The 12,638-nt window shown below is 40.2% G+C and overlaps 1 protein-coding gene across 1 annotated transcript in view; it reads left to right on the top strand.

Annotated features, from left to right (window-relative positions):
• Window positions 1–12,638, top strand: part of CYFIP2 (cytoplasmic FMR1 interacting protein 2) — a 126,811-nt gene that overhangs the window by 8,264 nt on the left and 105,909 nt on the right. The window contains exon 2 of the mRNA XM_023515393.1: window positions 10,734–10,956. Coding sequence (XP_023371161.1) covers window positions 10,840–10,956 — 117 coding nt within the window. The 5' untranslated portion in view covers window positions 10,734–10,839. The remainder of the gene's footprint in view (window positions 1–10,733; window positions 10,957–12,638) is intronic.

Genomic DNA, 12,638 nt, shown 5'->3' with positions numbered 1-12,638 from the left:
TGGCTATTTATATGTGTATGTATCTTTGGAGAAAGGATCCGATCCTTTGCCTGCTTTTAAAATTGAGTAATTTGTCTTTTTATTGTTGAGTTTTAAGAATACTTTATATATTGTGTATACATAGTACTTACTATACATAATGATATGCACTTATTTTGTTTCATTTTGTGGATTGTCTTTCACTTTCTTGATGGTGTCCTTTGAAGCCCAGAAGTTTTATTTGTTTTCATTTTTATTTATTTATCTCTTTTACTTTATTTTATTTGAATTTATTTTTGAGACAGAGTCTCACTACATCGCCCTCAGTAGATGCTGTGGCATCACAGCTCACAGCAACCTCAAACTTTTAGGCTTAAGTAATTCTCTTGCCTTAGTCTCCTGAGCAGCTGGGACAACAGGCACCCGCCACAACGCCTGGCTATATTTTTGGTTGCAGTTGTCATTGTTGTTTAACAGGCCTGGGCTGGGCTCGAACCTGCCAGCATTGGTGTATGTGACTGGCGCCCTTACTCACTGAGCTACAGACGTCGAGCCAAAGCACAGAAGTTTGTAATTTTGATGATGTCTGGTTTATTTTTTATTTTGTTTGTATTTTTAGTGTTATTACATAATTCAGGGTCACAAAGATTTATTCCTATGTTTTCTTCTAACACTTTTTATAGTTTTAGTTGTTACAGAGGTCTTTGATTCATTTTAAGGAACTTTGTAACATGATGGGAGGTAAGGGTTCACCTTCTTTCTTTTGCATGTGGCTATTCAGTTGTCCTAGCACCATTTCTTGAAGAGAGTATTCTTTCTCCATTGAATTGTCTCAGTACCCTTGTCAAAATCAATTTACCATCAATGTAAGGTTTAACTAGATTTTTAGTTCTATTCCACTGATCTATCATTGTTTCCTGTCCATCTTTAGGCCAATGCTATGCTGTTCTGACTGCTGTAACTTAGTAGTTAAGTGTTGAAATTGAGTGAAACTTGAGTCCTCCAATTTTTTTTTTCTGTCAAGATTGTCTTGGCTACCGTGGGTGGGTCCCTTGAATTTCCATATGAATTTTATGAAATTCTGTAAAGAAGCCAGCTGAGATTTCAGCAGAGATTGTGTTGAATTTGTAGATCAATCTGGGGAGCATTGCCATCTTAATACATAGTATTACATCTTCCAGTCTATGAACATGGGATATCTTTTCATTTATTTAGGCCTTCATTCATTTATTTATTTATTTATTTATGTTGAGACAGAGTCTCACTTTCTCACCTTTTCGGTAGAGTGCTAGGGTGTCATAGCTCACAGCAACCTCGAACTCTTGGGCTCAGGAGCGATTCTCATGCCTAAGCCTCCCAAGTAGCTGGGACTACAGGCACCTGCCACAACACCCAGCTATTTTTAGAGATGAGGTCTTGCTCTGACTCAGGCTGGTTTCAATCTCGTGAGCTCAAGCAATCCCACTGCCTCAGCCTCCCAGAGTGCTAGGATTACAGGAGCCACCGTGCCTGGCCAAGCCTTTAATTTTTTAAAACAATGTTTTCCAGTGTATGTTTTTGCACTTATTTTGTTAAATTTATTTCTCTGTGTTGTATTTGTTGATGCTATTATAAATATAATTGTTTTCCTAATTCTTTACTTTTTTTATTTTTCTTTCCCTCATTTTCTTTTCTGATTATATGTTGCTATTGCATAGAGATACAATTGATTTTTGTACAGTGTATCTGCAAACTTGTTGAACATGTTCATTTTAATAAATTTTAGTGGATTTTTTTTTAGAATTTTCTATATGCAGTATATGTCATCTGCAAGTAGAAATAGTTTCACTTTTTCATTTCTAATCTGGATACGTTTATTTAATTTTTTGTCCTAACTACCTTGGCTAGAACCTCCATGTTGAACAGAAAGGGTGAGAGCAGGCTTCTTTGTCTCGTTCCTCAGCTCAGGAGGAACGTACCTGTTCTCTCACCATTAAGTCTAATGTTAGCTAAGGCTTTATGTAGCTGCTCTTTGTCCAGTCAAGAGCGTTCTCTATTTCTAGATTTTTTTGAGTGTTCTTATCATGAAGGGGCGTGAGATTTCATAAAATGCATTTTCTCTGTGTATTGAGGTGATCCTGTGGTTTTTATCCTTTGTTCTGTTGATGTGGTTTATTAATTGATTTTCTAAATGATACCATTAAGCCGGTCTTACCTTCCAGGGAATAATCTCACTTGGTCATGGTGTATAAGCCTCTTTATATGTTGCCGGCTACAGTTTTGTTGGGGCACTAACTTTTATTGAGTACTTTCTATGCCCCAAGCCATTTACATGGATTAACTCATTCAGTTCTCACGACTTGTGAGATAGGAATATTGTTACGCCTCATATCAAAGATGAGGAAGGTGAGGCTCAGAAAGGTTCATAACCTGTGACCACACAGCCAGGTATTGGTAGAGTCAAGATTCCAACTCAAGTCATCCAGTTCATTACCTTTTTCTTTTATTTTTTTGAGATGGAGTCTCACTGTGTTGCCCTTGGTAGAGTGCCGTGGTATCACAGCTTATAGCAACCTCAAACTCTTGGGCTGAAGTGATTCTCTTGCCTCAGCCTCCCAAGTAGCTGGCACTACAGGCGTCCGCCACAACACTGGGCTATTTTTTGTTGTGGTGGTGGTTGTTGTGGTTGTTGTGATTATTTTTAGCAGGCCCAGGCCGGGTTTGAACCCGCCAGCCCTGGGGTATGTGACCAGCACCCTAACTCCAAGCTATGGGTGCCAAGCCTCACTACTATGTTAAAATGCCTGTCATGTGCCTATCAGTGGCGATCATGATATAATTTTCAGATGGCACCCAGACCTGTGTTTGTTTTCATTACTTTTATTTCTTATGATTCCCCTCTGTTTTTGGCAAGGGATACTGGTTTTCTATGTGTGACTTTGACATAAAGCTTCCTTCTAAAATATTTTTATGAAGTGGCCCAAAAAAGAGAGCTTTCTTAGAAAAAATTATGAAGCAAATAATTGTACTGGAAGTTTATGGATATGACTGTATATTCCCTTCTGATTTAAATTATCTAGGTTATTATTTAATAGTGAAGGAGAAGACGTGGGAAAACTAGAAATTAAGACATGGCCAAGTTCAGGTCATCTCATTTCTTCTAGGTCTTGGGACATTCAAGTATGTTCATACATTCTTTCATGTGATACTTCCCCAGTGCTGCCTCAGTTTGTGGCACTCTGCCAAGGTCTCTGTGGTTTTTAGTGGTGCATAGGAAAATAGTCCCTGACCTTGAGGAGCTTGCACATACATAGTTCTACTCTAAGGAGGGCATATATGTTTTATGTTATGGGCAAACTCAGATTGATTGCTGGTGGCTGCCTGAAGCTCAGTATTTCATGAGAAATACTGTGAGGCCCGCTAACTCTATGTGAAACAGAGTCATTATCAATTAGCAATGTCCTCCCTGGCATGGGAGGAGAAGTAGCAGTATTTGTGTTCCTTCTGAGACAGAAAATGTCAAAAGAGAGGTACACATACCTTAGAGAGGGGAGACTTTGAAGGATGGGTGAAAGCAGAGAGATTTATTTCATAGGTCACCCTTTATAAAATGTTGAAGCTTATAACTTAACTTAGACATTAAATGTTTTAACCATTTTGATGGACTTCTTTCTAAAATATAAATGGTTTTCTGCCATTTGTATTTCTTCTCTCCTCCACCACTTTTTTAAAAACCCAGCATCTTGGACCTAGTATGCCTTTCTTGATGTCTCAGGCTCACTGGTCATTCATTCATTGCACAGACCATTTTTTTTTTTTTTTTTTTTGCAGTTTTTGGCCGGGCCTGGGCTTGAACCCACCACCTCTGGCATATGGGGTCAGCGCCCTACTCCTTTGAACCAAAGGCACTGCCCTGCAGAGATCATTTTTGAGTTACACATGCATGCTCAGCACAGAAACTGAGCACAGTGAATTAGGCACAGGGCTCGCCCTCAAGAGGTTATAGTTTAGGGCAGCAGAGAAAACATGATCAATCGCATAATAAAGTATTGTAGATGCTATGAAAGAAGGGACATGCTGGGTTCAATGAGGACTAGCAAAGAAAGTGGATTCAGGTAGGGCTTGGTAGCTCAAAGACTTATTAAAGAGGTAGTCACTTCCTTAGGTCTTTTTCAGCTCTAGGATCACTTTGGCAGCACATGAAACATTTGTTGGGGTTCTGCTGTGAACCACAGTATTGATGATACTTCCACAGGCTGCTGAGTTATGTAGAGGTAGCTCTGGCTTCTGCACTCAGGTGTCCTGATGCCTGTCCCTGTGTGGTTCTTCCCTCCATCTTGTCTCTCTCCCCACCCCCACCCTCTCTCTCTCTCTCTCCCCCTCTCTCCAGTTAGACCAGCTGCTCTCAGCATCTTAGTGGCTCCTAATTTGGTGGCTCCTCTTGGTGGCTTTATTTTATAGATTGCTATAGGTAATACTCTAAAAGTAGCTTTGGGTAGCTAATGGGGATTTGAAGCTATAAGGTCTCACTGTTGGTTAAGTGGATTGTTCCAATCAAACTTTTCACTCTCAGTCTGTTCAGAATAAACTGCAGTGGTCCATCTTGGTACACTCTTTCAAATTGTTATAAGATGAACATGAACAGCTGGGCCCAGGTGCTTCGGCAGCTATGGGTCATGGTGCAGATGTGGCCAAGTCCAAGAGGCACACCACACACAACTAGTCCCCAAAGTGGCACAGAAATGGCATCAAGAATCCCCAGTCACAAAGATATGAATCTCTTAAAGGGATAGATCCCAAATTCCTGAGGAACACGTGGTTTGCCAACATGCACAACAAGAAGGGCCTGAAGAAGACGCAGGCCAACAGTGCCAAGGCCGTGAGTGCACACGCTCAAGCTATCAGGGGCCTCATAAAGCCCAAGGAGGTTAAGACCAAGGTCCCTGTGCCAGCTGCAAGCTCAGTTGACTTGCCTACAGTGCCCACTCCCAGCTTAGGAAGCATGCACACGTATACTTTGCCAAAGGTCTTAGGCTCTGCTGGCCAAAGGCCAAGGCCAAGGCCAAGGATCAACCCAAGGCCCAATCTGCAGCTTTCCCTGAAGCTCCACCTTCAGTTCCAGCTCAGGCTCCCAGAGGTGTCCAGGCCCCCACGAAGGCTCCAAAGTAGAGGCATCTGTCTGTCAACATGAGGACAAAAGGACTGGTGTGGCCTCTGGGCTGCTGGCTGTATGGGACTGGGGTCCTCCTGTGCTATTTGCACAAATAAACACGAGGCAGGAAAAAAGAAAGTTGAACACGAACAGTTATGTTCCTGCTTGGTTCCCACACCTGTGAAGAAGCTGGCTTCAGTGAGTGAAGGGGGGTCAGCTCCACAGGGCACCTTGTGATCTATGGAGTCACATCCAGTCACAGAAAACTCAGTTCCCACATAATCTCCGGACACACCCAGCTCATACCCAGGATAGAGCAGCAGACTGTGATCCAGATTCCTTCTTTGGAATTTTTCTTTGCTTAGTTGAATGCCATTCTAAACACAGTCATGCCTCACTTAATGACAGAGAAATGTTCTAAGAAATGCCTTGTGAGGTGATTTCTTACAGAGAACATCAGAGGATATCCCCACACCAGCCTAGATGGTGTAGGCAGTGCACACCTAGGCTCTCCGTACAGCCTGTGGTCCCTGGGCTACAAACCTGTACTGAATACTGCAGGCAGTTGTAACACAATGGTAGGTATTTGTGTATCTAAAGATAGAAAATTACAGTGAAAATATGGCATTGTACTCTTATGGGACCACACTCAGTTAACCAAAGTGTCATTATGCAGCACATGACTGAAATTGTTTTATTAGTAACAATCTAAACCTCCCTTTCATTTATTTTTATATTTATATATTTATTACATAATATTTTCTTTGTATATATGAATATGCATATGTATGTGGATATCCCTTGTATATATATGTGTATCTAGCCTCTAGCAGGAGAGCTCTACAGACAAGGAAACTATTTCTTGGCCTCTTGTTCATGAAACCCAAAGGTGACAGTTGCCTAATCTTTCTAGCTTGGTGGAGTTTTGTTCTTCTTGAGACAAGAAAAGGCAGTCAAATTAATAATAAAAAAAAAAAAGAAAGTACTTGGCACTTTTTTAAAAGGTAGAAAAACAGGTATGGCCTGAAACAAAGGGCATTAGGACTGAGAGTCAAGATATCCCATTTCTACCCTACCTCTGCCACTAGCTAAGCGTGTGACTTTGAATGAAAGCATTTACTTCTCTGTAACACGGTGTCCTTGTCAGGACAACAGCAAAAATAACACCTTCCCTGTCGAAGTTCCAGGATAGTTGTGACTGAGAAAATCAATGTGAAAGATCTATAGAACTGGAATATTTGGGTAGTAAGAATGCCTTCCTCCTTTTTCGTAGGAGAATTGTTGCAATGTGCCATTCATCTACTCCCTCAGTTATGATTTAATAAAAAATAAAGTTTACTGTTGCAATAACTTGACCATTACTGAAGTCATTGCTTCTAATCCAATAAAAATATTGGTGTTTAAATGAACATTATTCAGTTACAATCTTCCTTTTAATATACCCTCTATAGCAGGAGCTGGCACACTATGACCATGGGCCAAATTTAGCCCATCACTTATTGTATGAATAAAGTTTTATTGGAACATGAAAAAAAAACAGGCGAGAAACTAACTAATCTTAAGCAAAATTATAGGATGACATTATTTTGGACTGAGCTTCCTACACTGGGCCCCAACAGAGCAGACTGAACCAAAATAGAGTCACTGATCCTAAATGCCACATAACCAAACTGAAACTTCAAGAAAGCAGAGATTCCCAAACAGGTCAGTTCTTTCTGAAAATGAGAGATTCAAGTCTACCTAAGTCAGCATAATAAGCAAGTCTCCTCTGCTTTAATTCATACAAAAAATTTACCTGAGGTTAACCAATCAGCTTTTTTTTTTCTATTGTTTTATTTGCTTGTTTCCACCCTACAAAACCCACCAGTTTGCTCTTGCCCAATGGGAGTTTTCATTCTTTTTTGTGGAATAGAGACTGGCCCAATTTATCAACTGATATTACAAGCCAGTTTGATCTATTAATCATTGTAATTTTGTCTTGTGACAGTAACATTTTCTGAATGCTTCTTCTTGTTAGCTACTATGTTATATATTCCACATGTGGTAAACTTATATAATCCTGAGAATAAATTGCTGAGGACACTATTTTAAATTATCACCCATTTACAGATATGGAGTTTCACAGTAGTTAAAGTAACGTGCTAGCTATGGTTAAACAGGTAATAAGTGGCAAATAACAAGATTTAAACCCCAAACACAAGTTTACCGACTATACTAGGCTAGCATTCTACTTCAGTACAAATATCTTACTTTTTCTTTTTTTTCCCCCAGAAAGTCAAACCGAAAATGACAATGCCAATATTTTGCTTAGGGAGCAGCAGGGTTTAGGGTGTGGATGTCTGAACCTCCATTCCCCAAGCCAGGTTCTCCTGGCACCAGTCCTGCAATTGTGGAGCCATCCCCACTTGCTTAGGGTCTGTCAAGTCATCTCAGACTTGGGGGCCCCCTAAAGCCTTCCCCTGAAGCAAACTGCCGGGAGCCCAGTGTTACATCTCTACTATCAGTGAAACCAGACTACTGACTTTGAGTTTGTTAGGAAGACGCTGAATTTAAATCTACCATGAATGCCCCACACTGAGAAGTTGCTGCTGTGTTTGGTAAACACATGATGCTCCCAGAACGCTGTTAATTTTAAAATATTGTATTAATTTCTTTTCCAAAATGACAAAATGGCCACATGCTCATAGCTGGAGTTATTTTCATCTGGGAGATTGCATCACAGGCAGCACACTCAGGCAGAAAAGAAGTGTGTGCTTATTTTCATGTGTTCAAATTTCCAGAGCATTTTTTCCTTCTGATTGATGTGGATTTGGCAGTGACTTCCAGCCCTTGAGCTAAAAATCTCTAATTTCCTTCTCTCTTAGGCAGTGAATGATCTACAAACACTCACCTAAATCCATTAGAAAAGCTGTATTTGCAGGCAAGATTGCATTGGCTTAAACAAAGACTCTTAATTTATTGACTTTGTAGGTGGGTCACTTGCTGATTCTTTTCCAGGGGTACCATTACACTGAAGGGGAAAAACTTAAGGGTTATTTTGGTAAATGAGTTTTTTCAAGTTTGAGGAGCCCAGAAGAAACCTGGTTATAGGTAAAAGAAGAGAAGGTTCACAAGACATGGGAACATACAAACCAATCTCTAGGGGAGGGCTTATGGAAAAGTTCAAACATGTATAAAATTGAGAAAAAAGTACATAAATCACTATGTATACATCATATACCATCAACAATTATTAACTTATGGTTCTGTATCTGTTCTCCCATCTAGTATTACTTAGAAGTAATCTGTAACTTATGGTTCTGTATCTGTTCTCCCATCTAGTATTACTTAGAAGTATATTCTTATACCATGTTATCTGTATTTTAGTAATACTTCTAGCAGATAAGAACTCTTTTAAAACATAACCTTGATATTATCACACCTTGAAACCCCCCACTATTTCCTTAGTACTATCATATATCCAGTCAGCATTAATTTTCTCATAAATGTTACAATTGTATTAGTTTATATGAAATAGAATCCAGATAAGGTCCACACATAATAGTGTGTGTTGGGTCCCTTTAAGATCTTCCCCCTCCCTCTCTCTTTCTCTCTCCCCCTTCCTCCCCCTTGCAATATATTTATTGAAGGCCCTGAGTCATTTGTCTCAGTGTCATATTCCCTTTGCATTGGTATCAAATGCTTGGTTGGATTCAGGTGTTTTGTTTGGGGCCCAGCTTTCTTCACCTTCTTCCATCAGGAGATACATAATGTCTGAGTTTCTGTTTACTTATCTGTAAAATGGAAATACTCATAGTACCTACCTTTATAGGGTAGATGCAAGATTAAAATAGTCAGGTGCTGGGCACAGTGTCTGACACAGAGTAAGTAAGGGCTAAAGAAATGTCAGTTTCATCATTATTACTTGAGTTAATGAAGAGAATTATCAAGGCTTTGGAGATTGTAGATCATTATGGCCAGTAAAGTCATTAACCCATCCTGCAAATGGACTTAATAGAACATACCGTCGTGGAATGTGGTCTTCTCTGTCTCCAGTGTACGTGACAGGAGGGTCTTTTTGACAACCCAGTGAACTATGTATCTAGTTAGCTGCCTAGCAGGTGGCAGCTCAGCCCTGATCTGCCCTCCCAACCTTGGGCCAAAAGGCAATACTACTATAGGAGCAATGTGACCTCTGTAGCTGTTTCAGCCCTTTGCAGCCTCTGGACCAAGTTCTCATGTAGATGGTCCCTTTCCTCCTAGATGTCCACACTTCCCAACCAGCGAGGCAAACTCCCTGGAGTTCACAGGAGAAATTCCAGCCCTGAAGCCTGTCTCACAGTTCCTTGGGATTGGAGCTGTGGAGGATGGTTCTGGAACCAGCATAGTGGCCTACTCCTTGTGTCCTTCTTATTCATGTGTGTTTAAGGGTTGGGTTCATTAATATTGCTCTTTTTATAAAACTTTGCATTTAGGTTTTTTTGTTCACTTCTATTATTTGTGTTTTATTTTGCATGGATTTTGGGGGGGGGCATTATTTCTACTTTTGTAATTATCAATCCCTCTACTCTTCATTTCTCTGGGTTAATTTGTGTTCCGTCCTAAGATTTTTGAGTGAAACATTAAGTCCATTTAGTTCCACTTTTCTTATCTTCTACTAAATGCATTTGAGACGTGTACTCGTGCTACCTTTCAGTCCTAAGTATTTTATCATTTCTATTTGAATGTCTTTTATGTATGAATAATTTAAATGTGTTTTGTGAATTCTCAGAGAATTTTTTGCTGTAATTTGCATTATTGAATTCTAATTTCCTTGAATTGCAATCCAATCATGGAATGTGACATCTGGGGTATGGTATCATTTTTTGGAGGAAACTATGAAAACCTGATATGCATAGTATAGCCTAAATCATGATTAGTCTTCCATCATTGTTCCACATATGTTTGGGGAAAGACCTAAGTATTCTGTTTGCTGGATGCTGACTTCTTAAAACAGCATTTAGCTCAAGTTGGGTAACTGCGCTGTGCAGATCCTCTTCAGCTTCACTGCCAGCCAGAGTTACCATTGAAGCAGCTGCACTCTGCCAGGGTCTGAGACACAAAAATGTCTAGGGCTGACTTGTTTGGCTTACAGAACAGACCCAGGCCAAAGAAAAGGATGGCTCTTCCATCCTTGCAATCAAGGTTAGTTTGTGGGAATTGAATTCTTGTAGTCCCAGCTTAATTGGCCTAAATACCTAGGCTCTGGTTTCCAGTTGATTATCTTGACTGTCGTGACCATGGATAATTGTGTTTGCAATAATTTTCAAATGGAACTCATAAGTAGCCGTCTTATGAACAAAAGGTGAGGGGACTAACCATGACCTGTGTCCTAGCTTCCAGCATTCCTTGGGATCCTTTGCCCTTGGTTGTGTGGTTGTGTGGACATCACACAACTTCTCTGAGGCTTGTTTTTTCATGAGTTCTGTGGCTGGAGAACCACCTTCCATGCTGATCACAGGATTGTGGCAAGAGTCAGCCAAGATAATAGACAGAGAAATATTTTGTTAGTTATGAAAAGATCCTCAAATATAGATGGTATACAGGTAGAGTGAACTTGGTGAAGTAGTGGGCTCAGTGTGTCTCTACCTACTTTATTCTCCAGAATGAACCTGGACATGGTGAGATTGAGAGAAATATTTGGAGGCCCCTGAAATTCTCCATTGTCCCTCCCTTCCTTTCCTGCTGTGCAGAATACAGAAGCCGCAGCCATGACCACGCACGTCACCCTGGAAGATGCCCTGTCCAACGTGGACCTGCTTGAAGAGCTGCCCCTCCCTGACCAGCAGCCATGCATCGAGCCTCCGCCTTCCTCCATCATGTACCAGGTAATGAAAATAGCAGATAATGCAAGGGGGGCCCAGGAACTCTGGGGATCCCAGAGGAGGCTTTGCCTAAGGCAGAAGGAAGAGGAGGGCTGCATCAAGAAGGTGAAAGGTCATAAGCTGATAAGTCCCTTGTGCACTTGCAGAGCCTAATGTAAGGAATAGATTAGCTAGTAAATGTACACCAGGACTATTTTTCTCCCCCAGGGATGTCTTGTTGATCTGCTCTGACCCCAAATACCTTCCTGGCGGTTCCTGCTGATGCACCAACTGAGGCTTTGGCAGCTCTGATCTCATGAATTAAATATTGCAATTTAAAAGCCCCTAGAGCCTGCCAGGGTAATTACTTTTCCTTCATGTATGTGAAAAGAGCTCTACAACTCCCCACGGTAGCTAATGGCTCAGGGAAGCTGGTCACAGTTGTTTGCTTTTACCTAAGAGACTAGAGCTTATGATAAACCACTATAAGATTGTTCAGAACCCTGATCCATGAGGAGGGGTATACAGGCAATGGGAGTCAGCCTTACAAATAGCCCCTTGTCTGGGTGTGCCAGATGCCATGTTAAGAAAGGATACTATGTACATTAATTTGAAATTTTTAGCTGTATTTAACCTTTTGAAAGTTCTTGGACTGCTTAAGAAGACTAAATATAAATACGTAATATATTTTTAATTTCATTCACTGGTTAGATTAAGCACATGCTTGAAGTTTCAACTCATAAACTTGATTTTCACAACTTCTAACCCAAATGAAATTTTTATTTATATTATTATTATTATTATTTTGAGACAGAGACTCAAGCTGTCGCCCTGGGTAGAGTGCTGTGGCATCACAGCTCATGGCAACCTCAAACTCTTGGGCTGAAGCAATTCTCTTGCCGTGGCCTCCCAAGTAGCTGGGACTATGGCGCTCTCCACAACGCCCAGCTATTTTTTACTGTTGTTGCAGTTGTCATTGTTGTTTAGCTAGCCCGGACCAGGTTCGAACCCACCAGCCTCCATGTATATGGCCAGCGCCCTACCCACTGAGCTATAGGTACTGCCCCAAATGAAATTTTTAATTATGCAATTCTCTTTTTATTATAAACAAGACAAAAAAATATAAAAAATAAGAGTTTCCATATAACTATTAGATATGCTTATAAATATGCCTATATATGCTTATATATATATAGTACTTATATGTACAATATAAGTACTTATAAGTACAATATGCTTATATATATATATACCTTTTTATCAAATATACATATATGTGTTTTTACCAAAAGATAATCATGCTATATATATTTATGTATTTAGGAGTCAATTTTTTTAATTAAAATTTACTATGGGAATTTTTCCATGACAATACCACAATACTGCTGTATTATGTTTAACCACATCATGATTCTAATTAAGTACATTTAAGGATATATTATTATTTATTTAGTCTTTTGTTATTAATGGACATTTGGGTTGTTTCCTTTTTTTTAATCACAAAAAATGTTGCAATACATACATATCTGCACCCCTGGGTAAGTATTTCTGGAGCTGCTGAATTAAAGCAATGCACATCTGAACTTCTAGCGGGTTTTTGGGTTTGTGGACTCTAAGCATTCGCTCTGAGGCTCAGCTGAGTGAACCTGATTACTGATGAGAAGCAGACGCAGGCCCTGTCGTCAGCCTGCTCCTGCCCTGTGTGA

The sequence above is a fragment of the Otolemur garnettii genome, unplaced genomic scaffold (genome assembly GCF_000181295.1).
Source record: "Otolemur garnettii isolate 467f Iridium unplaced genomic scaffold, OtoGar3 scaffold00003, whole genome shotgun sequence".
NCBI classification, from domain to species: Eukaryota; Metazoa; Chordata; class Mammalia; order Primates; family Galagidae; genus Otolemur; species Otolemur garnettii.
The sequence above is the reverse complement of the archived record's forward strand: the minus strand, read 5'-3'. Positions and strand labels throughout refer to the sequence as shown.